At 40.1% G+C, this 22,228-nt stretch overlaps 1 protein-coding gene and 1 pseudogene across 1 annotated transcript; one reads left to right on the forward strand and one right to left on the reverse strand.

The window, feature by feature from the left end:
* Positions 1 to 7,949: 7,949 nt before the first annotated feature.
* LOC139477861 (uncharacterized) lies at positions 7,950 to 10,029 on the reverse strand (annotated as a pseudogene).
* A 36-nt stretch (positions 10,030 to 10,065) lies between these two features.
* Positions 10,066 to 22,220, forward strand: LOC139477819 (uncharacterized). Its single transcript, XM_071260233.1, has 2 exons — positions 10,066 to 10,109; positions 18,794 to 22,220. Exons 1-2 carry the CDS (start codon positions 10,066 to 10,068, stop codon positions 22,218 to 22,220), a joined length of 3,471 nt encoding a protein of 1,156 aa, XP_071116334.1.
* Positions 22,221 to 22,228: the final 8 nt, after the last annotated feature.

Below are 22,228 nucleotides of genomic sequence, written 5' to 3' on the forward strand. Positions count from 1 at the left end.
TAATATAAACAGGCTGTGTCTGAGTGTAACGGGGGTGCGTGTGTATGATATATACAGGTTGTTTCTGAGTGTAACCTCGCCGTATGTGTGATATATACAGGCTATGTCTGAGTATAACATTAGCGTGCTTATGATATATACAGGCAATGTCTGAGTGTAACAGAATCGTGTGTATGATATATACAGGCTGTTTGGGGATTTTGGGGATTTTAAATATCCTGCATTAGGAATAAACATTGTATTTAGCGAGCCTTGGCGAGCTAAATACATAGTGTATATTCCTAGTACAGAATATTTACCATCCCCAAACATACAGGCGTGATAACCTCTTTATCATATAATGTCATTCTTTAATTCTGTGCTTCAAAATCGCTTTCCCTCTCTCACAAACATTACCGAAACATTGCAAATTTTCCTGGAATGCGCGCATTAATATTGATTACGTCACGGGGTAATTGATGTGTCAGTCGGACAGTGACAGTAGCCAATATAGTTCCAACTTAAGAAGTGTAGTCAGATGTACATACAGCGACAAAACGAAACAAGGTAACAATTCAAACATATGTCGGCCAAATCCAACTTTTTTAATTTGTGGAGAAGGTTTCAAGCCGCAGAGGTCTACAAGCACAGATATGGCTACTGATCCCGCTTGGCTAGGCCTTTTGCCCTCGCAAAATTGTTTCGAAATTTATATCTCCAAAGTTGCAAAAACTTATAAAATGCCTTCGCTACGTCACAGTTAGACACTGATTTTCAGTATATTAGACTGTTCTTTTGATAATGATAGCAATTATCCCTGTAGTTTATCCAGATTCCCGATGGTTGATTCTGATTCGATAGGCGAATGACGAGGACGACGCCATGTTTGTTTATAAACAGCGAAAGTAGTCCCTACTTGACCTTTGATATTTGCATCTCTATCTGCATATGGCCCCAACGGATATCGTTTTTATCCGTTGGCTTTATCCTGCCGAGAAACCTACTCATTATATGATAAATATTTATTATCAGCATCTGAATTGCCATATAGATTTAGTTTTAGATAGATTTCGAGCATGCTACAATATTTCACAAGTTTGTGAGCATAACCCTCTGTTTATTAAAAGAACATCTGACAACCATTCTTTACACTAACTTACATACAAGGATGGAATATCGACCGCTCTTGGGAGCATAATTGTTATCAATGGCAATACGGTTAACCCCTGAAACATTATCACTGTGAAGAACTGGAAAATTGCTAATGCAGCGTAAAGCAATATTTATTCATTCATTCTTGACACATTAATAGCGTGTTAGGTGGAACTCTTTCACCGGTGGCGCTAAGGGATGGACCATAGAATTTATAGAGGGAGGGGGAGAAATATAACTTATCATTTGTACAGTAAATATTCATGTCAAGGTTGTTGTTACATTTGTTAGTTACATATCACTGTGTAGGACGTGACTATCAGAAGTGACACAGACCGCGTGAGATAAGCTTTCATACAGTGTCGACAATTGTTTCTGTCAACCCGCTCTTTATAGTTAACGTAATCGACAAACAAACACTAATCCATTTGCCGTGTATGAAATCAGTTCTATGTTACCATCGTGACATTGTGTTATGTCATGGGTCGATAGACAGCTGGCTTATTGTTGTTGAGTAATGAACATGGTCACAGAGAATGCAGCACCTTTTCCCGAATACTTGACATGACAGGATTTCTCTCTCTTCAAAGGGGGCCACGGGTGGCCCAGAAGTCAAAGGCGCCGCAATCGCTGTGAAGAGTTGCGTCCCTTGAGCACGCCAGAAACCTATGATTGTGGGTTCGATTCCTGGTACGCCCCGATTATGTTTCTAAGTTTGTCAGCATTATACCCGTGCTCGTGGGTTTCAGTGAAGTGGTAAACGTCAAAGACCTTCATCGCTTGGGGCTTTCCTCCCACATTAAACTGACGCGCCGTGATGTAACTGTAATACTGTTAAAGCGGCGTTAAACCCAACTCACTCACTCACTCTCTCTTGAAAAGAATGTATTGTAATCTTAATTAAATCTTTATTTTATTGCATTAATATTGCTTAACGCCTCAATCATCAATATCTCAGCTCTATGACGGTAGCATATAAATGGTCTGGACTAGATAACCAGTGGTTGATATTATGATGAACGCCCAGTGACGTCTGGATATGATTATAGGCAATCAACCACGTCACAGAGCCAAGCTACTTTATCCATTACAAACAGTAGAGGTTGTTGGGGACCAGTTGTGATTCGGAATCCCCAAGGGTTAATCTCTACCGCGAACTCAGAATAACGTAAAACTCGGGGCATTTTTACTTAATCGATTTTGTGAAACATTTTACTTGATGTGACTCCATCCCCCCCCCCCCCCCCCCTATCCCCCCCCCCCACAACCCAGATAAATAATCGCATATATAGTTACAAATGAAATCCGTAGTATTATCAATGTAACCAACGGACCAAATGGATATAACCAACGTGTGCTATATAAGGTATGCTTCGATCAAAACGTGCCAAGGGACACCCAGTTCACTACGTAAAAATGTACACTTTCTGACAGTGGCCTTTGTCGTGTATGCAAAGGTAGAGATACAAGATCACGCATAAACACTGTCAGCGTCACGTCAACATGCCATATATATAAATGAGGATATTATATCAATAATAGCATAATATTTGAGCTTTTCAGTGCAATACAATGATAACGTTCGGCCAACAGAATTCATTGAGGGAAATAAAAAACAGTAATACTAGTTTATGAGGAAAATCAGCTCTATTTTGGGAAAAACAACATTTATCATCGAATCAATGGAGACGTGTGACATTTCATGATTCATACAGGCGGCTCCTTTATCAAGCCTGATTGACAGAATTATCTGCAACTTCTACGTGTGAGTTCTATTTAGAACGAGGAAGTTATTGCTTTGTCACAACCTGATAAGAACATTTAAAGCTAGACAGTTGAACAAATAGTATGATAAAATTGTGTTGAGGATGAAGTTTGATTGTCTTTAATACTTACATATCATTGGTTTCACATAACCACGATCACATTTTAAAAACAAATCATCAAATCAGATAAAAACATTATTCAACAATTGAACATTTTATTATATTCTTCATATCTAACGCACATGATTCTCGCGTTGTTTACGTGTCCTATATCATACTACATTAGGTCCCGATACGTTCTTATAATACAGTAAAATCAACACAATCCAAACGTGTTTCTGAAGGCATTAGTAGAGGTGTATAACATGTTTTCACAAAGATGAAAGAATTACAGTAACATTCTCTTTTCCAACAAGACACAGATATGTTATGATATTAATTCAAAGGTAGTTCATTCGATAAAAAACATAACTGTAAAAATGGCGACAGATTGTTCAATGTTCCAACGTCTTTGCAGACAAACTGTCCAACATCTTTAACTATTTCAACAAGAAAACCTGATGAAATGATAATGGCTGTGGAACGCCAATAATTTGACCGTTTTCAACTTACGTATCTGTTTCCAAGCCCAGAACGGGATGCCGAAACTAGACACCAGTCTAGTGAGTGAGTGAGTTTAGTTTAACGCTGCTTTTAACAGTATTCCAGTTATATCGTGGCGTGTCAGCTTAATGTGGGAGGAAAAGCCCGAAGTGATGCATGTCTGAGACGTTTACCACTTCGGTGAAGCCCACGAGCACGGGTATGGTGCTGACAAACCTAGAAACATAATCGGGGCGACCCGGGATTCGAACCCACAATCACAGGTTTCTGACGTGCCCAAGGGACGCAACTCTGCACAGCAAATCGCGGTGCCTTAGACGACTGGGCCACCCGTGCTCCTCAACACCAGTCTGATGTGAAAGGTCATGATGTCTTGGTCCAGGGTTGTCACGAGAAAGAGTCCCTGATTTTGAGCTGTGACCCAAATGAACAAAACGCGACTGGCATCTGATGCTGCTAAAAAATGCCAAATGCCAAGAGCAACAGAATATATTGTCTGAAATTAATTTGGAATTATCTACCTTTAGTCCCGAGACCTATGAGTATGGATTTTCGATATGCGCCGGTCCTCATAACATCACTTAAGAATTGACTTTCACTTTGTGTGTTCATTGGAGTATAAACCTTCATAGAGTGAGGGCCCAACTGTATGGACGTCGGAGCTTGAAAGTCAATTCTTAATTTTTTTTTATCACAGTTTCTTATCTCAAAGGATGTAGGCCAAGATCTAAACACAATTTTATTTAGTACGTGTGACTTCATCTTTATACTGACAGCAATACAATACCCAGCTATATCGGGGAGTAAAACTGTTCCTCCAAAAGGGAGACGACATGGGCGTATGGATGCACAACTTGCTCTTCAGAAACATCTTACGCAGCACATGTGTTCAAATCATATCCCCATTGGATGAGAAAGGTCGGTAAAGAACTACCTCAGAAAGTCAGTCACAATGACAGCGCGTCGTAATACATTTACATCAAGTACAAGACGTCAAAATGGCCGACACGATACACGTGACGGGAGAGATTTCCGAAGTTGTAAATGAACCTGTGGCGGTTACATGTGTTTGTTATCATTGATCAACTGGCCGATCAGTGAAAGGTGAATAAAAATGCGTCAAACAGACACTAAGGTATTCATAGATTGCTGGAGACGGTCAATGTCAGCCTAGGCACGGATCGAGTCGATACTACGATAGTTTAGATGTGCATTTGATCGTTTGTTCATTAGGATAGGCCGCAGAGAGGATATTCATCAATCATGCAGTTACGCTCTCTGCCATTTCTCAATGTATACTGAAATGCTGAGACCAAGAATAAAGGTACTAAATGATCAGAAAGAACGCTTATGTATGTTTTCGTGCTAGGGAATTCCCGGGGATTTCCCCAGGAATGTGGAAGTAGTCCGTCAGTGTTTGCGTCATTTCAAGAACAGGGCCTCGTGAAAAACGTATGAACGTCAAATTGTGTCCTTCATATACTTATGAACGTCAATTTCGCGGTCATGTGACTGAACTCTCGTCCAAAGCCATATGTCGTGTAAACTTCAAATTAAAAAATTATAAGATGTTGTGTCCTCTTGAGTGAGTGAAGTCCAGATGTCCATTATCTGGCCTGAGATGTCCTGGTTGGTTTTGACTTTAACTTCAGTTTAGTGGTCAGAGTTCTCCACACATTTGCAGTGATGGATAGGCTCAGTCACAAACCACTGACTGACACATACTGACTTTTCTTTATCTTGTTATCTATGATATGTTATCTTGTTAGCTATGATATTACCTTAAGCCATAGTTTCGTTGTTAGAGAAAATGAATTCCCGCGCTCTATCTGTTGCCAGCAAGATGTCACATGTTTTCCGCCTATCTGTTGAGTGTACAGACACGTGACGTATATTTTATACGGTATGGGATGGGCTCACCCGGTCCGGTCATGTGACATATTGTAACTGAAGGGTAACAGTATAAAGACAGCGACTGGTGTAATGCGGTGCTGCATTTTACTGGATTCAGGCACTGCTTGGTCACAGCTGGTAAGTATCGCTGATAATACTTTGATTTACCATGCCATACAATCAATTAGTCCAGGTGGACATGTTTGTGAAACCTCAACATTTGAATTGAAAATAATGAAGACAGGATGGAAACAGATTATAACGCCCATTCAATAATCAAGACTGAACATGTAGACACCCATCATCGGCTCAAGTAACGTTATTTCGTCCTTCACTAAACATGGCAACTGTTCAAGTAGTATTACTTCCTTCTTTGTGGCTCCTTGCAGCTTCTCAAGAAATATATAGACTTTTTCATATATTATACGAAACAACGAGTGGAAATATGGTTTTCAGAATTCACATGCTGAGATGTACGTTGTATTTCATAAAAAGCATGAAATAGTTCGTTTTATCTTATACATTTTTATGCTTGAATCAGTTAAATGCCTCATATTGATCACGAAATATTCAATTTTTGCAGCCATTGCCTGACAAAATAATTTCTCATTTAAGGCTTTGAAAAAGGGTTGTCAGGTAATGGCTTTTGGAAAAATAGACCTGTGAAGATTCGGGGTAGAATAACCAGCCAGCCATGCTTGCCGTAAAAGGCGATTATGCTTGTCGTAAGAGGCGACTAACTGGATGGTCAGGCTCACTGACTTGGTTGATGCATGTCATCGATCCCAGTTGCGTCATACAGCTGGAATATTGCTGAGTGCGGCGTTAAACAACAATACAACCAACCAACCAACCATGACCTGCATCACTTCGGGCTTTCCTCCAACTTTAAGCTGACAGGCCTTTATAAAACTTGAATTAGGAGATAAACTAGTGTGTTTTGAAATTTGATGTAGTCCCACTGTAGAGTATATACCTCTTTATTTTCATTTTGAACCAAGCCCTTTAGCGCGAGGTTCCAAATTATAATAAAGAGGTATAATAAATATATAAAATAATAATATATAAAATACAAATAAAATCAAAATAAATGCCTCTCCACCCCAGACTTGGATGTGGCAGAACTTAACCTACATCATGTTTACTCACACCTCGCAGCTGTCAATATGGTTGACAATCTTGTGTTTACATTCTCTGTAACTAGGTATAGAATGAAGCAGGATTAACCCCGATCTATGATGTTGTTCAACATTCACCTGTAGATTATCTGGGATCGATAGAGCCTGCTGCTACATCCATATGATTACCAGTGTAACTGAGTATGACTGGGCAGCCGCTTTTTAGGCTGCAAGCGAGCCGGATATTTTGAAACGAGGACTCTGCATGGTGTGACCTGTCCATTTCAAGATTCAGGGATCCAAAGCCAGATAGTGACAGAACGTAGACATTTGTGGGGTAGACTGCAGTATTTCGGTACGCTAGCGCGTGCGCGCTTATATATAAACAAAGCTGCCGAGGGCAGCGTTTTCTTTCGGAAACCCACGGAGTGAGGACTAAAATACTGCAGTTGACCCAAGTAGCGTCTAGAACTCCGCCCGTGTATTATTATACTGTAGTGCGATGTATTTGAAAAGGGGGGTCGGAACCCCTTTACCCCCATATTTTAGTTTCGAAATGTCATAAAGGTGGGGTCGTACCTGCCTTGAACCCCGCTATGTTGTCCGCCAAACAAAATATATTGTTCTAGAAACAGAATGAACTTAACTTCGTGCGATTTATATTTGACATATCCCACTTGAACCCCCCGTGAGTAGTCTGTGTAAGAAAATACTGAACTGAGACAGCGTTCGGTAGAAAATCGCAGCCTACAAATCCTCTCGCTTCGACCGTAAATAACGAACTGCGCGGGCGTGGAATGGTTTTCATTCGACAACTTCCGTTCTTTCCGGTTTGGGGACCCATATACGGCGGTTGACCCGACAAAGTGCCATGCCTTGCCTGTATGATGATGAAATAATAGACCGCCATTAAATGGTATTGATTGACTACCGGAGACTTCCTCGTCTCCTTTTAAAGTTCAGACAAGCCGGATTTGTAAGTATTTTGCCTATTTATGAACTTTGACAGTGATGACAATGATATATCCTTGCGTAACATAAGTTCGATCACATAAGCAATCTCGCGCCGTACTAGCGGAAAACAAAGCAAACATAAAGAAAACAAAAGCTCACCTTAATAACTGTTTATTAGCGTCCATATTGGCAAAGTTCCATTGAAATCCACTGTTAAATTGATCGATACTTCGCCCGCCATGTTTGAAGTCAACAAGCATGACCTAGAAACAACGTCACATACTTTCGGTCACCTGATTGGTTGGCTCGCTCTCCCGCATACAGTGGAATGTATGGAGTGCTATCCATGTCACAGTACATCACACAATGCCGCGTTGTCAGATTTATCGTTTTTCTTGTAATGTTTACAAAAAATCCCACACAATTGTTAAAATGTGAAGAAAACATGAAAACAAACATATTTACACAAGATACAGTCTGGATATTATTCATCTTTTTCGTTATGACAAGGGCACCAGAATTCAGAGTTTCTTCTGACTACACGCATTGAAGTGCAATAACGAAGGTGTACCCAATGCTGACAGGTTGGATGAGCACATTGAGCCCAGCTAGTGTAAAGTTCTGAATAACAGTTGCCAATTGCCTGTGGCTCACGTTTGCTGCAAACACAACAAACCTCATTATCTGCCTCTCTGTCGCTGTGAGAAGGCCAATCCGTTGATAGATACGATCGCTATCGTTGATAGATACAGGAGAATTATCTGCCGCTTTGCTTGTTGACGGTTGGGGCGATGCCTGGGTGCATGTCTTCTTCGAAATTAGGTGGTTGAGTTTTCCACTTTGGTACATATGTCTTTGCCTGATGTGAAACTATTTTATCAAAATAGAAGACTCTGTTATGGGCTTACCAACAACAACGGCACTGAGAACGTTTCTTTTCTTGGTAGGCACCGCCTTCTTGCTTAAAACATCTTCTTTGTCTTGAAAGAAAGTTGAAACGTCTGTCAAGTAACTAGTTTCATCGCCGTCATCTTTTTCGCCATTCGACTTTGAAGCTTGTTTAAAGACTGTAGACGGGGCATTTTGATTTTGGTAGTAGTTGCCTTGTCAAATGGATAGATTCCACATTTCCGGAAAGAAGACTGTAGATTAGATGTAGTGAGTGAGAGATTATAGGCCTTGCATGCTAATTCACAAATCGAGTGTTTGTCAATTGATGATGAAGCATTCTCACGCATGGACTTGTGACGAAGGTTGTTGTAAACTTTAGAAAAAGGTCCAAAACAACCAACATCCATCGGTTAAAAAAACATGTGAAGTATGAGCTGGAAGCACAAATAGAACAATATTATTTTGATGTGCCCAGGTAATGAGTGGAATGGGACTTGTGACCGTCGTACAATACCAACAACGGAAACTCTTCAGAAGCGGCGACAGCGTGTTTCTTAAAATGAGATTGTAGATAATGCTGGAAAACTTCCGTGTTTGACCATCCCATCTCCGTAACAGTTTCAGTCGATCCTGGTGTACAACCTGACAAAAGCTCCTCTCGCATTCTTTGTCCTTTAAAGACGAAAAACGGGGTAATAGCATTTCCTGTCGCATTACCACATCCGATTGACAGCTTGTTGACTTGAAACTATGGAAGCTGGAACGTGATTTTCTACAAGTCCCTTTTCATCTACACTATAGATTCTCTGTGGACTGTCCTCCAACCTATATTTCTTCAAAATGCTGGCGAGTTCATCAATGTAATGTTTATGGTTTCCTCGGATGTTGCCTTGGCTCTTTGAAGTTCTAAAGATCGGGGCTTCTTAACTCGAAGATCAGGCCATCTCTTCACAAAATCGTAAAACCACTGCATAGAAAGAGGTGGATCATCTTTACTTCTTTTTCCAAGATGGATTGCAATAGCGGTAACCTCGGCCCTGGAGTAACCATATCCAAAGTTAGCCATGACGTCGATGTGGTCAACTAATAACTTTTCTTCTCAAGTGAAAGAAGAGGCTCCCTTCCAGTTGTTACACAGTCAACTGACACCTTCCCGCTAATCTCGATCATGTAAAGTCGAAAACGGTACAAAAAGTTCTCAGAAGCTCTCCTTATAGCCATCCCATCAATAACAGCTTCATATGCCTTGTCTAGTGCGTTTGACATATATTGACGGTACTGACCCTTCCCTGTTGGTTCTCCATCGAAGATGGCCTAAAAAATTAAATTCATTCTTTGAAATAACTAGTATACACTTGAAATGCTTAATATAAAAAGTTCACGTCGACCAGAAAGCTTTTAAATTACGTGGAAATCGAAATAAGATATGGCCCAGTGAAGCTTCCATAGATTTTTAATTTGGCGAGGGCGTGACCTATTTTGTCATGTGACCTCCATTGTCTAGATTGTAAACAAAGCAGACGACCTTTTCTCTGACATTTACGATGGCTTATTTCTTTAATATAACGATGTTTTGTTTGTGGAAAAAGTGAGTTAAGGAATCCTTGGTTTAAAGTACATTTTTTCATAATTGTTTGGATTAAACTTACGTTGTGCATTTTCACAAGAAGCATATTTAGTCCAGTCGAAGCGAAAGGCTGCCGCTCCCGATGAAAGCTCCAGGTACCGCAAAATCTCGTATAACAACGCGAGAGTAAGTGATGAAAATGGCTGATCGAACTTATGTTATGATCGAACTTATGTTACGGAAGGGAGAAAAAAACGGGGAGTAGTGCACTTTCCCAGGCGAACCTTTCAGATCAAATTAGTGCTGTGGGGGCTCGAACGCGCTTAGCTGGCTCACTTGCTTGGCTAATTAATGCATTTATTGGTCGACGCTCTACCACTGGAATGCGAGTGCTATCACCTGTAATCAGTGCTCGTTTAACGGGTCATTAGCACCCCATTGACACGCATGCATAATAAAGTAAAAAATGAATTGCGCATGCATGTGACGTCACGGTCCGCTCTCCCATTCATCTTTTCTTGAAACCACACCCGCCACACCACTCTCCTACCCAGAGTTCCTTGCGGCCGGCAGCCAGTCAGCATAGTACCTCTGCCACAGGCCAGCGCCATGTGGCGATTCGTCACATCTTTTACAGTCCATTCAAGATATTGCATATGCTTTTCATCCGTTTCATGTTTGACAAGCCTACACATTTTCATAAACAAATGTCAAAGAACGGTTACAGTTCTTTAAGAAAGTATCCTCATACGTGAACATCTACTTGTTTCTGCGTAGTTATACTTTGTTTACATTGGTTGTACGGCTCCACGTGCTGTCATCGAAGCCCAACGGAGAGCTAGCAAAACGGTCACTTTGATATATAAATAGAATTTGTCAACCATCAAACTGTCGCAGGTGTAGTAGCATACTTATATGATTATGCAAAACAATATGTAAACGCCCCAAAATACTTGCATTAGTCCATTCTATACTGATTTCTGAAAAAGCGCGTCTGTTTACAGTGGCAGTGGTGTTATACTGAGTCACCACTGCGCCGGAGTGTGCCACCACACTCCGGCGCAGTGGTGACGTAATAAATAACCCCACTGCCACAGGCTAATTTGCCGTGACCGGACTTTTTCTTGTTTGTAAACAAACACGCTTTTTCAGAAATGAGAATAGAACGGACTAATGCAAGTATTTGGGCTTAACATATTGTTTTGCATAATTATATAAATATGCTACTACAACTTCGACATTGAGTTGGATGACAATGCATATTTACACATAAACGTGACCGTATCGCTAAAAAACATATGCAATATCTGGACTGTTGTGACATATCGTCACATGGCACTGGCCTGTGGCAGAGGGTCTATGCTGAATCTCCATTCAGAAGACAAATCGAGAATTTTAATTTGTACAGGTTATGAAGTCCAAAGTGATAGGTAATCCATACGTTTAGTTGTGGAGACGGTTTTTTTAAAGACCAGACATCTCTCCATCGCAGTTGAGGCCATACCCTGTGTTGACGACACCAATGCAGTCGTTGTTGACGATGTTGTCCACTCATTATGACGCGTTGAACAGGACGTCTTGCTCGTAGACCTGCTGCTCTTAAACAGTTTTGAACGTCGGGTTGGAGATTCTTCACGGTCCGGTATTTGGGATGCAGTTGAGGTGGCTGTGGTCGTCTATTCACGTAGGTGGTGCAGTTGGATGTAGCGATCTTGGGCGGAGGTGGTAACTCTTGGTCGTTCCAAACTTGGCCGATCACATGTTGATCCCTGCTGTTGAATCCGATCCGATAGCCTTGAGATGGTGCTGGGCGCTACCTTGAAAACCCTATTTACAGCTGATTTGAATTCCCCTGCCTGCAAGCGGCCTAAGACGTTGTTTCTATTCACTTCTTTTTATCTTGGCATGTTTTTGAACTGTCACTGTTCGATTGACGCAGCACTTTAATGCTTGTTTATGCAATGGGTGCGTTTTTCCGAATCGTACGTGTTTCCCGACTAATGGTTTACATGTTGTGATCATTTTGATCCGGGAAATTTGTCACTGACGCTATAACACATTCAACTTCTTCAATTTGCACCTCTTGGTCCATTAATTTAGCTTTTTTGCCAACAATATTCGTATTGCGTTTCTTTTTTTTGAAGAGTGTATTTTTGTTAAATACATTTTGAGGCTAAAATCAGTGAAATGCCTCCTTCATCGAGGACCTCCTTGATCATCAGCTGGTCGAGTTGCATTCTGAATCATCCAGTGACGGCCAGTGCACAGTATAGTCCCTCATTTAAAGCTTAAAAAATGGCTTTTGAAAACAAAAGTGTGGAAGGGCATTTTTTTCTTCATCAGACTAGTACGGACCAAATAAACAGTTGTGTACAGTTGACCTAGTCAGAGGGCCTCACTTCGAATTCATAAATGCATTTCTTGATGAGTAAAATCCTGCTAGTGGTGATCACCGTGGTAATTCTTCAGACAGGAAGACCAAGCCTTGTTATCATGTTAAATCACAAAATATCAATCATCATTACCAACCAATTACCCAGCCTTGTGTGCTTTAATAGCCGATGTTTTCATGAACATCTTTGCCTCATTTTTTAATATCCTGTGAATATGTAAATTTCCGAAACACATGTTTTAGAATCTCACTATGAAACAATTGTTATAAAGATTTCTCCAAGAGATGCAGCCTTTGAGAAGGGTGTGCACATTTTACATATACACGCATACATGAGTTTTGATTTTCTAACCCGACACAAAGACTTTCCCAGGAAAGCCAGAAATAGCCTTTGACATTTTACATAAAAATATACAGCTGCGTAAAGGGGTGTGCACATAATGCATGAGTTTCAGTTTTGTTTTCCAACGCAAAGACCAAAATATCATAACAGTAAATGAATACATACTTGCGTACTTCAATTTGTAATCTGTTTTTTTATCAATTTTATTCAAGATTTCATTGAATATTGTTTGCATAATCTTTGGCGAATTTGTATGTAAAATGTTCTGCAGATCACACAAGTCACCATTATTTACAGACACCGCGCTCAGATTAATGCTGTTGAGACTTTGAAACGATATCACTGGAGATTGGAGCGACATATCCTAGGTGACATACTTTGACACGTAAAAAGTTACATTACTTGTTGTTTGACTATTATATGTCAACATACTGTCAACATGGCAAGCTGCGGGAAACTTATCGAAACCTCGCCGTTAGCCCGACAGTTTTGTCATTATCAGTCATGAAGCCCAAACTTTTCAAATGTACTTAGGCACAGGTTGATTTTCACGGACAGTTTGGACTGTGGGGACTCCATGATTTATAATACATCAGGACATGAGAGAACTATTCATTATAGACTTTATTGGCACACATGTGCAGAACAATTGCAACCAGAACACAAGTGACTAGAGAGTGAGGAGAGTCGGGTAAGGGAGATAACTGCCTTTACTATAAATGTTATGTGTCGATTATTCAAAAGCAATAAAATACGCTGCCACATAACAATGACCTTGCCAAGCAGACCTTCATTTTCGTGGCAATCCTTTTCTTTTTCTTTTGAGATAAAAAGTGTGGTACTTACTGAAACTAGAGTGAGTGAGTGAGTGAGTGAGTTGGGTTTAACGCCGCTTTTAACAGTATTCCAGTTATATCGCGGCGTGTCAGCTTAATGTGGGAGGAAAGCCCGAAGTGATGCAGGTCTTAGACGTTTACCACTTCGTTGAAACCCACGAGCCCCCCGTGCCCCGGAGTTTTGTAAGAGGCTGAATAATCCTTGTAGGCCAGAGGGCAGTCTACCATGTGACGCTTTACTCCACTTTTGTCCTCTAGTTTCAGTAGGGGGCACGGGTGGCCCAGTCGTCTAAGGCGCCGCGATTCGCTGTGCAGAGTTGCGTCCCTTGGGCACGCCAGAAACCTATGATTGTGGGTTCGAATCCCGGTTCGCCCCGATTATGTTTCTAGGTTTGTCAGCACCATACCCATGCTCGTGAGTTTCACCGCATTGGTAAACGATTAAGACTTGCATCACTTTCTGTTTGCGTGAATGAGCTTGCCAAGGAGCAACCGTCATGGTCGAACAGTGGCGATAAAAACGAGAAATACGGGTCTAGCGACTTTCGAATTTTAGAATTTCCTAGTTTAAGTTTAATTTGTGAAAAATATAAAAAGTATAATTAAATATATGCACTGTAATAATACCCGTGCGTCATGGAGCTTTTGTCTTCAAAAGCCAAAAAAAGGATTTCAATGAAGCGAATATACATACATAATCAGAATACAATGATACAATAGATTACTTTGGACATGTGTGCATGAAGATAATTTGATAAGTTGAAAACATAAGGCACACAATTTCCATTACAAAGATTCTGAAACATACCTATATATTAAACTACAAGAAAAATGACAATTTGAAGTGATGAACAAGCATTTCTGTGAAGTGGAACCCGGTTAACATGAACATACATAATATGGATTGAGGAAAGGTTGTGTGAGGAGGGAGTTTTTAGCGTTCCCCAACAATTTGCCCTAATACTGTCAAACACAAGCTAGGTCTACGATTTGAAAGTATCCGTGGTGAAATAGTAGGATATAGGCGGCAAAGGGGTTTTGAGTTTGTGTAACGTGCGGGAAGTGAGCCACCAGAAGGAGGTTGGATGTGCCAATAGGAAGGACACAGAGTGAGTCGAAGAATTGGAATTGTGACACACTCAAGTCTTGGAGAAGAGAGATGAGATTTTGTGACAAGGATGAGGAATGCTGCCCAAGGAACAGTCAAGATTCCTAACAGAATGGAAACATTGTAGTCCGTTAAGGTGGTGATGACAACGAGAGATTAACGGTAGTTGACGTGTATGTATCATAGTTAGGGATTGGAGGCAAAGCAAGTTCACTCAGGACAGGAGGCACGAATATCAGTCGAACTCAAGGATAGTGACTCTCCATGATGGACCAAAGACAAAAAGAAACCAAAGTACAAGTCAGATGTGATGACCATTGATGCAGGAAAGTTTTGCCAACAACAGTTCACTGCGTAGCACTTATATAACCCAAGGCAATTTGATTACCTGTAGGGGGTGGTCAGAGCTCATCTACCTTGACAAATGATGACTTGTTGCCAGGAGGAATAGCATGGAAGGTCACGACCTATGATTTTGCAAAATATCCGTGTTTCTGTTTCCGTCTGTTACCAGATCCTGTTCTAAATGTATGGTAATCACTTATCATTTCCGCAATAAGGTTGGTGGCAGGTTCCCATGTGCGTTGCGGGTAACCTTCCCATTCAATTAGGTAATGAGTGAGTGAGTGAGTTAAAATTTTCAGTCACATCGGCAATATTTCAGCCATATAGTGACTATCAATAGTTAAACATAATACATATATTGAAACTTATATAAAAACCTGTCAACGAAGGACAGTAAAATTACTATATTAATCGCAGAAAAGATATAAAACTAGTAACTAATTATAAAAGAGAATATCACTATACATAAGGATACAAGATAAAAACAGGCTATAGATCGCCAACTGCTGAAGGTAGACCACCATGCTAGGGTCCATGGGGACTTACAGTACTTTTGCTACCTGCATGGACCCCAGCCGGATTTACATCGTCCCTTCAGCTGTTGGCGATTATGACAAATTTAGCCAAAGTTAAACAAACATATATACTACTATTAAAAACGTGGCCAAAATAAATATACTTTGAAAGACGTGGTCTTACATACCCTCTCAGGGGGACAATAATTTTACACTGCTTCAACCCCCTTCGAGGATACAGCCACAAACAATCTCAGTCATCAAATTTATTTTACCAATTATAAAAACTACATTATATACAAAACATATCAATCAAAATGGGCGATCTTTTTGTTTCAAAGGGCAATAACTCTCCTTTTGAAATGATATAAGCGACGGTCCAAACTGTCGCTTCCGGTCTGGTTCCCGGATCAATGCGCGCTGCGACAGCTACTGACATGTAGAGACGGAGCCAAGCTAAAGAGTTATCCTGTTGCACCTTCGTTCAAAAACGGTCGTTTAAAAACTGAATATTTTTAACTAACACATATTTTGTAGTGATTATTAGTTGATTATATCAACATTTGTTGAGTCTTCATCTACAAGACGAATTGTCACTTTGGAATATAGCGGGAAAAACGTCATGAAAAATGGTATATTGCCACGGTATTTTCTACGTCAGAAAACAGCGAGGCATTCTGTCAGTCAGGGCTAACATATTGCATCGATGAAATAATGCAAACTCATTTTATTTATCAGCCTTTGTGTTATTTCCCACAACAATTCAAGCATTCAAATCTCAACAAATACTACCATGGACTTCAATTTAATCAAATTAGTGATACGCAAACATTTGCAGCACACAGACAACTTTGACAGGCCTTAACCAATGATCTATATAGTAAGTATTCATCCGCGCCTTTACAAATAATTTAAGAAGAAATAACGTTCAAAATAATAAACAACTGATTTTAAATGTTACTTTTTAGATCAAAATCAAGTTGCATCTGAATATTAGAAATAGGCCAAATGAACATCTACCATGCATCTATTAGATCTAAGCACTCAGTTACTCAGTTGCAATATACAAACCAGTCATCATACATTGAAATAAGAGATTTACCCATATTATTCTGCCTCTTATAACATGTGTCCCACCATTAAGTGCTCTGAGTCATCACAGGTGTTAATTAGTTGATCCATCATTTCTTACAGAATTCTGATACTCATGCTCTTAAAATAGTAGTTAATTACAGAGATGTGTCCCAACAAACAACAAATCATACTGACTACCCCACAAAATGTGTATGATGCATAAATAGAACTAAATCATAGTTTTATCTTCTTGTTTTAGTAACATTATATTTATTTTAATGTTGACAAATTATTTCCCATACAAACCAACACACTATCCTGCTGTATCTAAGTATCCTGATTTTCATTCAACAGTACTTCACCTGGTATATGTTTTCTTAAATTTTCATTCATTTATTATTGCCTGAAAAATAGGACCGGATTTTAGACAGACTGGTTGGAATGAATACGACTGCATAATTTAATCTCCTCAATTTAATTTGTATCTATTTTGATCTAATCAAGATCAAAGTAACTTATGTAAGAAATTAAAAATGTTTCACAATGAATTGATTGATTCTGCAAACCTGAAAGAATACCAGAGTCCCTTTTTTATATTAGATGACAGCTAAAAAGTCATGCACGTGTAATCAAATTCTAGTACACATGCACAAGTGTGCCAAGATATTAAACAAAATAATTAGAGCCATTGTGCAATGAAGATATCTTTTGGTGTGAAGAGAAAAAAGAAAAACATTTAGGACAAGGAAACATAAAAAGCAAGGCCTAATGAAGTTAAGAATCAGCTTTATCTGTGTCACAATCATATGATTATTGTCAATGCAGACACTGCATTGTTAATACAATCAACATTTTAGAGATTGGCAATTTGTATGAATATATTGTTTTATTTTAAAAAATGTAGTTTGTACAAATACTCTTGAATATGTTTTTTAACTAACATGTAGGGTCCTCTGTGTCTGAATTCTTTTAAGGCCAAAATAATATATATCTTTTATTGATCATATTGAAATATAATCATGGTAGTATTTGGCAACAAACAGATACCATTCATATACATAAAATCCTTGTATACAACATGCACCAATTTACCCTTAAATATCAAAACAGATTTCAGTGATTTCAGTGCCTGTTACTCTTACAATTTCTTGAGAACATTCCTCATTGCTCTCTGTTATATATCTGACAAATACATACATATGTTGCTGTCAATATTCATAACATTGAGGCTAGGGCAATGTTGCACGAGACCTTCACATTTCGCGTACCGTATCGCCTCACCGTTGTACATACTGAAATGCATGCATATGATGTAGCCTGCTCGGCGATGCTACAACATAGATATAGGAACGTATACAAAATCTACTTAATTTTCATATTCATACATCAAGGGTAACACTTTCAGTACCGATTGACAAAACGTCAACAAAGCGACCTGAGATGAACGATCAGCTGATCTCACCGCATCGCTTCTAACGCCTATCTAGTGGATAACTATATAATATAATCAGTCGTGGTCATCCCTGATGTATTATTAAATCAAGGAACATTTATTTCCGGACATGGCAATAGATAAGTCATTGTTTAGGCGAAAAGATATTGTGCCGTTACAAGTAACAGTGATTTTTTATTCCACTGGTTCTCAATCATGCGCTTCGCTTAGGACCGGAAGTGCTAGTTTTAGAACGTTCGTCGGTCGCAACAGTGACATTGGTCCGTGGGTTCCCCACATTGGTTTTTGGCATTGCATGCTATATCAAGTCGAACTTCAGCCATCCATAGTGTAAGTTTATGAATTATATCGTTAAGAACTTTTTAGATATGTTTTGGATGTAACTTATGTTATATTTTGTGTGTATTCAGTATGTGGAAATTCTAGTGTAATGTAGCATCAGGAACCACGTTTGGGGAAGACAGTACAGTAAAAGGACTTCAACAACTGCTGAAGACGGATGGAAACTACAGTTATGGAACAGAGTGTAGACACCCTAAAAGGCAAAGCCGATGAACAAAGTGATGTCGAAGATGAGAAACGCAAGAGGACATTGACTGAAAAGGGACAAATTCTTTATGAATCGACCAGACAAGAGCTCAGTATTAAACTTTAAACATTATGGAAAGATGTTCAACTTCAAATTGACAATAGCAATGCATGTTATGGTGACCTCATATTATTAAGAATTTGTGAGAAAGAGCTAACCAAATCCTTTGCTGAGTTTCAAGAACTTGCAAATGAACTTGCTGCTTATTTGTCCAGGACAGGTACAGAAGAGAGTAAGCAAGATTTAGATTCTCACAATCTGAAAGTGTACAGCTTGAGGTTATCAGTGGACAGTGCTGCTAAACACGTTGACAGCTGTATTCAAGAAGCATTGGAAAAGTTCTCACATCGGACTAGCAAAACGAAATCGGAGAGTAAGTCAAAAGGATCTGATTCTCATTCGTCAACAGGTAGTTCACTCCTTGCTAAAACACTTGCAAAGGCTGAAGCTGCAAAGGCAGCTGTTGAGTTTGCAGTAAAAGAGGCAGACATTCTTAGGCAGCAAGCATTGATTGACGAACAACAGCAAGTAACCGCAGCTCAGGCCATAAGGAAGAAAGCTGAACTCCAAGCAGAGTGCAAACTCTTACAGCAACGAAAGGAAGCTGCACAAGCTGAGGCAGAAGTTAACGCTTTACGTGCCACCTCAGTTTCGAGTGATGTACAGAAGTCAAGTATTCAGTTACCTGCTGAAAATTCACAGGAACGGACACGAGTGTATGTATCACAGCTTAGACAAATGTCACAAGATCAGAACAATCGGACACAACGTGACCGTGCTGGTGCAGAGTCACTGCTTGATCGTCAAGCTAGTACTAGACCAAGGAATAGACCACTTGACCCAAATGCTCCAGTTTTTCAGTCAGCTGCACCATTTGTAAGTACTCAAGAGTGTCAAGCTGAAGACTTTTCACGCTTTCTTTTAAAGAAAGATTTGCTGCTGTCTAGACTGCGATATTACAATGACCAGCCAGAAACATACAGTATTTGGAAGTATGCATTTCAGAGTGTGATGGGCGAATTGAGAGTAACACACATGGAGGAACTGGACTTATTAGTAAAATGGTTGGGTCCAGAATCAACAAAACACGCCCTAAGTCTAAGAGCATCTAATGCTCAGGACCCCCAGAAGGGACTTGAAAGATTGTGGCAAAGACTTGATGAGCGATATGGGTCACCTGAGATGGTGGAAGCATCTCTTAAATCTAGGTTGACCAACTTTCCGAAGTTGACAAACAGAGATAACAAGAGACTTTATGAACTTGCAGATTTACTTTGTGAGATAGAATCAGTAAAGAGCTGTGAGAAGTATAGCTCAATGCTTGCTTACTTTGATTCATCCACAGGGGTGAATCCGATTGTACACAAGTTGCCGTATTCTCTACAAGAAAGATGGACGACTCAAGCATTCAGGTATAAAGAACGCCACAGTGTCTCTTTTCCACCTTTTGCAATTTTTGTCGAGTTTGTGCAGGAGTCAAGCAAGGTCAGAAATGATCCGAGTTTTGTGTATGAGTCAGGCCAGAGTGTTTCACTCCAGAAAGAAAAACCCTACCTAACACAGAAAACAATAAAGCCTGCGATCTCGTCAAGGAAGACAGAAGTTCAACAGTTGCAGAAAGAAAATAGTACAGAAGAAGTAGTTTTGTGCCCTTTGCACAAGACGAAACATTCTTTAAATGAATGCAAGGCTTTTCGAGAAAAACCTATTGAAGAGAGGAAGGAGTTTATCAAAAGACATCGACTTTGCTACAGATGTTGCATGGCAACAACACACATTGCCAGGATGTGTAAACAGCCAGGAAAATGTTCTGTGTGCAATGACCCTAGACATGCAACAGCCCTGCACATAGACTATCCTCCCCCTGTCCAGAGTGATAGACTGATGGATGACAATAGCGGGGAGAAGGATCAGACAATAGTTAAAGGTGGGATAAGAGATCCTGTTTCCTCCAAATGTACACAGATATGTGGGGAAGCATTCAGTGGTAAATCTTGTGCCAAAACAGTCCTGGTGAATGTGTATCCAAAGGGCCAACCTGAATTATCAGTGAAGATGTATTCGTTACTTGATGACCAAAGTAACTCAAGCTTGGCACGATCAAAGTTCTTTGAGATATTCAACATTGACAGTGATAAAGTGCGTTATACACTTTCCTCATGTGCAGGTGTAGTGGAGACTTCAGGAAGGAGAGGCAGTGGTTTTGTAGTTGAATCAGTAGACAGCGGGGTCAGTTTTGATCTTCCAACGGTCATAGAGTGCAATTCAGTTCCTAATCAGAGGGATGAGATACCCACCCCTGATGTAGCTTTGCATTATCCGCACCTCGTCGACATTGCAGATGACATTCCCCCAGTTGATGAATCTGCTGACATTCTATTGCTCATTGGTAGAGACTTGATTCAGGCACACCATGTCTATGACTACCGCATTGGACCAGGCAAAACCCCATATGCTCAAAAGCTACCTTTAGGTTGGGTGATCATTGGTGAAAGTTGCATAGGCAAGGTGCACGAACCTGACATTGTGAATGTTAAGAAGACATACCTCTTGAAAAATGGACGCACGTCTCTTTTCAAGCCGTGTCCGAACTCGTTTGATCTGAAAATAAATATTTCACAGGATATTCAGTCGCCTGAAGAGATGTTAGGAAGGACAGTATTTGAGGTCACCAAAAATGATGACAAACCTGGATTATCTGTCGAAGATCACGAATTTCTTCAAATCATGGACCAGGAAATGTATAGAGGCACAAGTGGAAATTGGGTCGCACCACTTCCCTTCAAGTCCCCAAGACCACTCCTTCCTAACAACAAACCTCAGGCTATCAAACGAGCCAACACATTGGACCGTAGTATCACAAAGGATGCAGTGAAAAAGAAACATATGCTGGATTTCATGGAAAAGATATTTGAAAACAAGCATGCAGAAATTGCCCCTCCTCTAAAATCCGGAGAAGAATGTTGGTATCTACCATTATTTGGCGTATATCACCCCAAAAAACCGAATCAAGTGCGAGTCGTATTTGATTCCTCGGCTCAGTACAACGGAGTGTCATTAAACAACGTTCTGTTGCAAGGACCAGATATGACAAATAGTTTGCTGGACATTCTTATCCGATTCAGAAAACATGATGTGGCAGTAATGGGAGACATCCAACAGATGTTTTACTGCTTTCAAGTCCGAGAGGAACATCGAAATTACCTCAGATTTTTGTGGTACAAAGACAATGACCCCAACAGAGAGCTGATCGAATACCGAATGACGGTGCATGTGTTTGGAAACAGCCCATCTCCAGCTATTGCCACTTATGGGCTTCGAAAAACAGTAGAAACTGGAAAAAATACTTTTGGAGAAGATGTTGAACAGTTTGTCAAGAAAGATTTCTATGTTGATGACGGACTCACGTCTACGCCAAATGCAGACCAGGCTGTAGATCTTGTGAAGAGAACACAGCAAACCTTGCAAGAGTTTGGAAACCTAAGACTTCACAAAATTACATCCAACAGCTCACAAGTTGTGGAAGCATTCCAATCTGAGGATCTTGCTAAAGATTTCAAAGACTTGAACTTTGAGGAAAACACATTCCCTTTACAGCGTAGCCTGGGGATGTCCTGGGATGTCCTGGGATGTGAAATCTGACACATTTA

The sequence above is a fragment of the Haliotis cracherodii genome, unplaced genomic scaffold (genome assembly GCF_022045235.1).
Source record: "Haliotis cracherodii isolate W230 unplaced genomic scaffold, xgHalCrac1.p SCAF_36, whole genome shotgun sequence".
NCBI classification, from domain to species: domain Eukaryota; kingdom Metazoa; phylum Mollusca; class Gastropoda; order Lepetellida; family Haliotidae; genus Haliotis; species Haliotis cracherodii.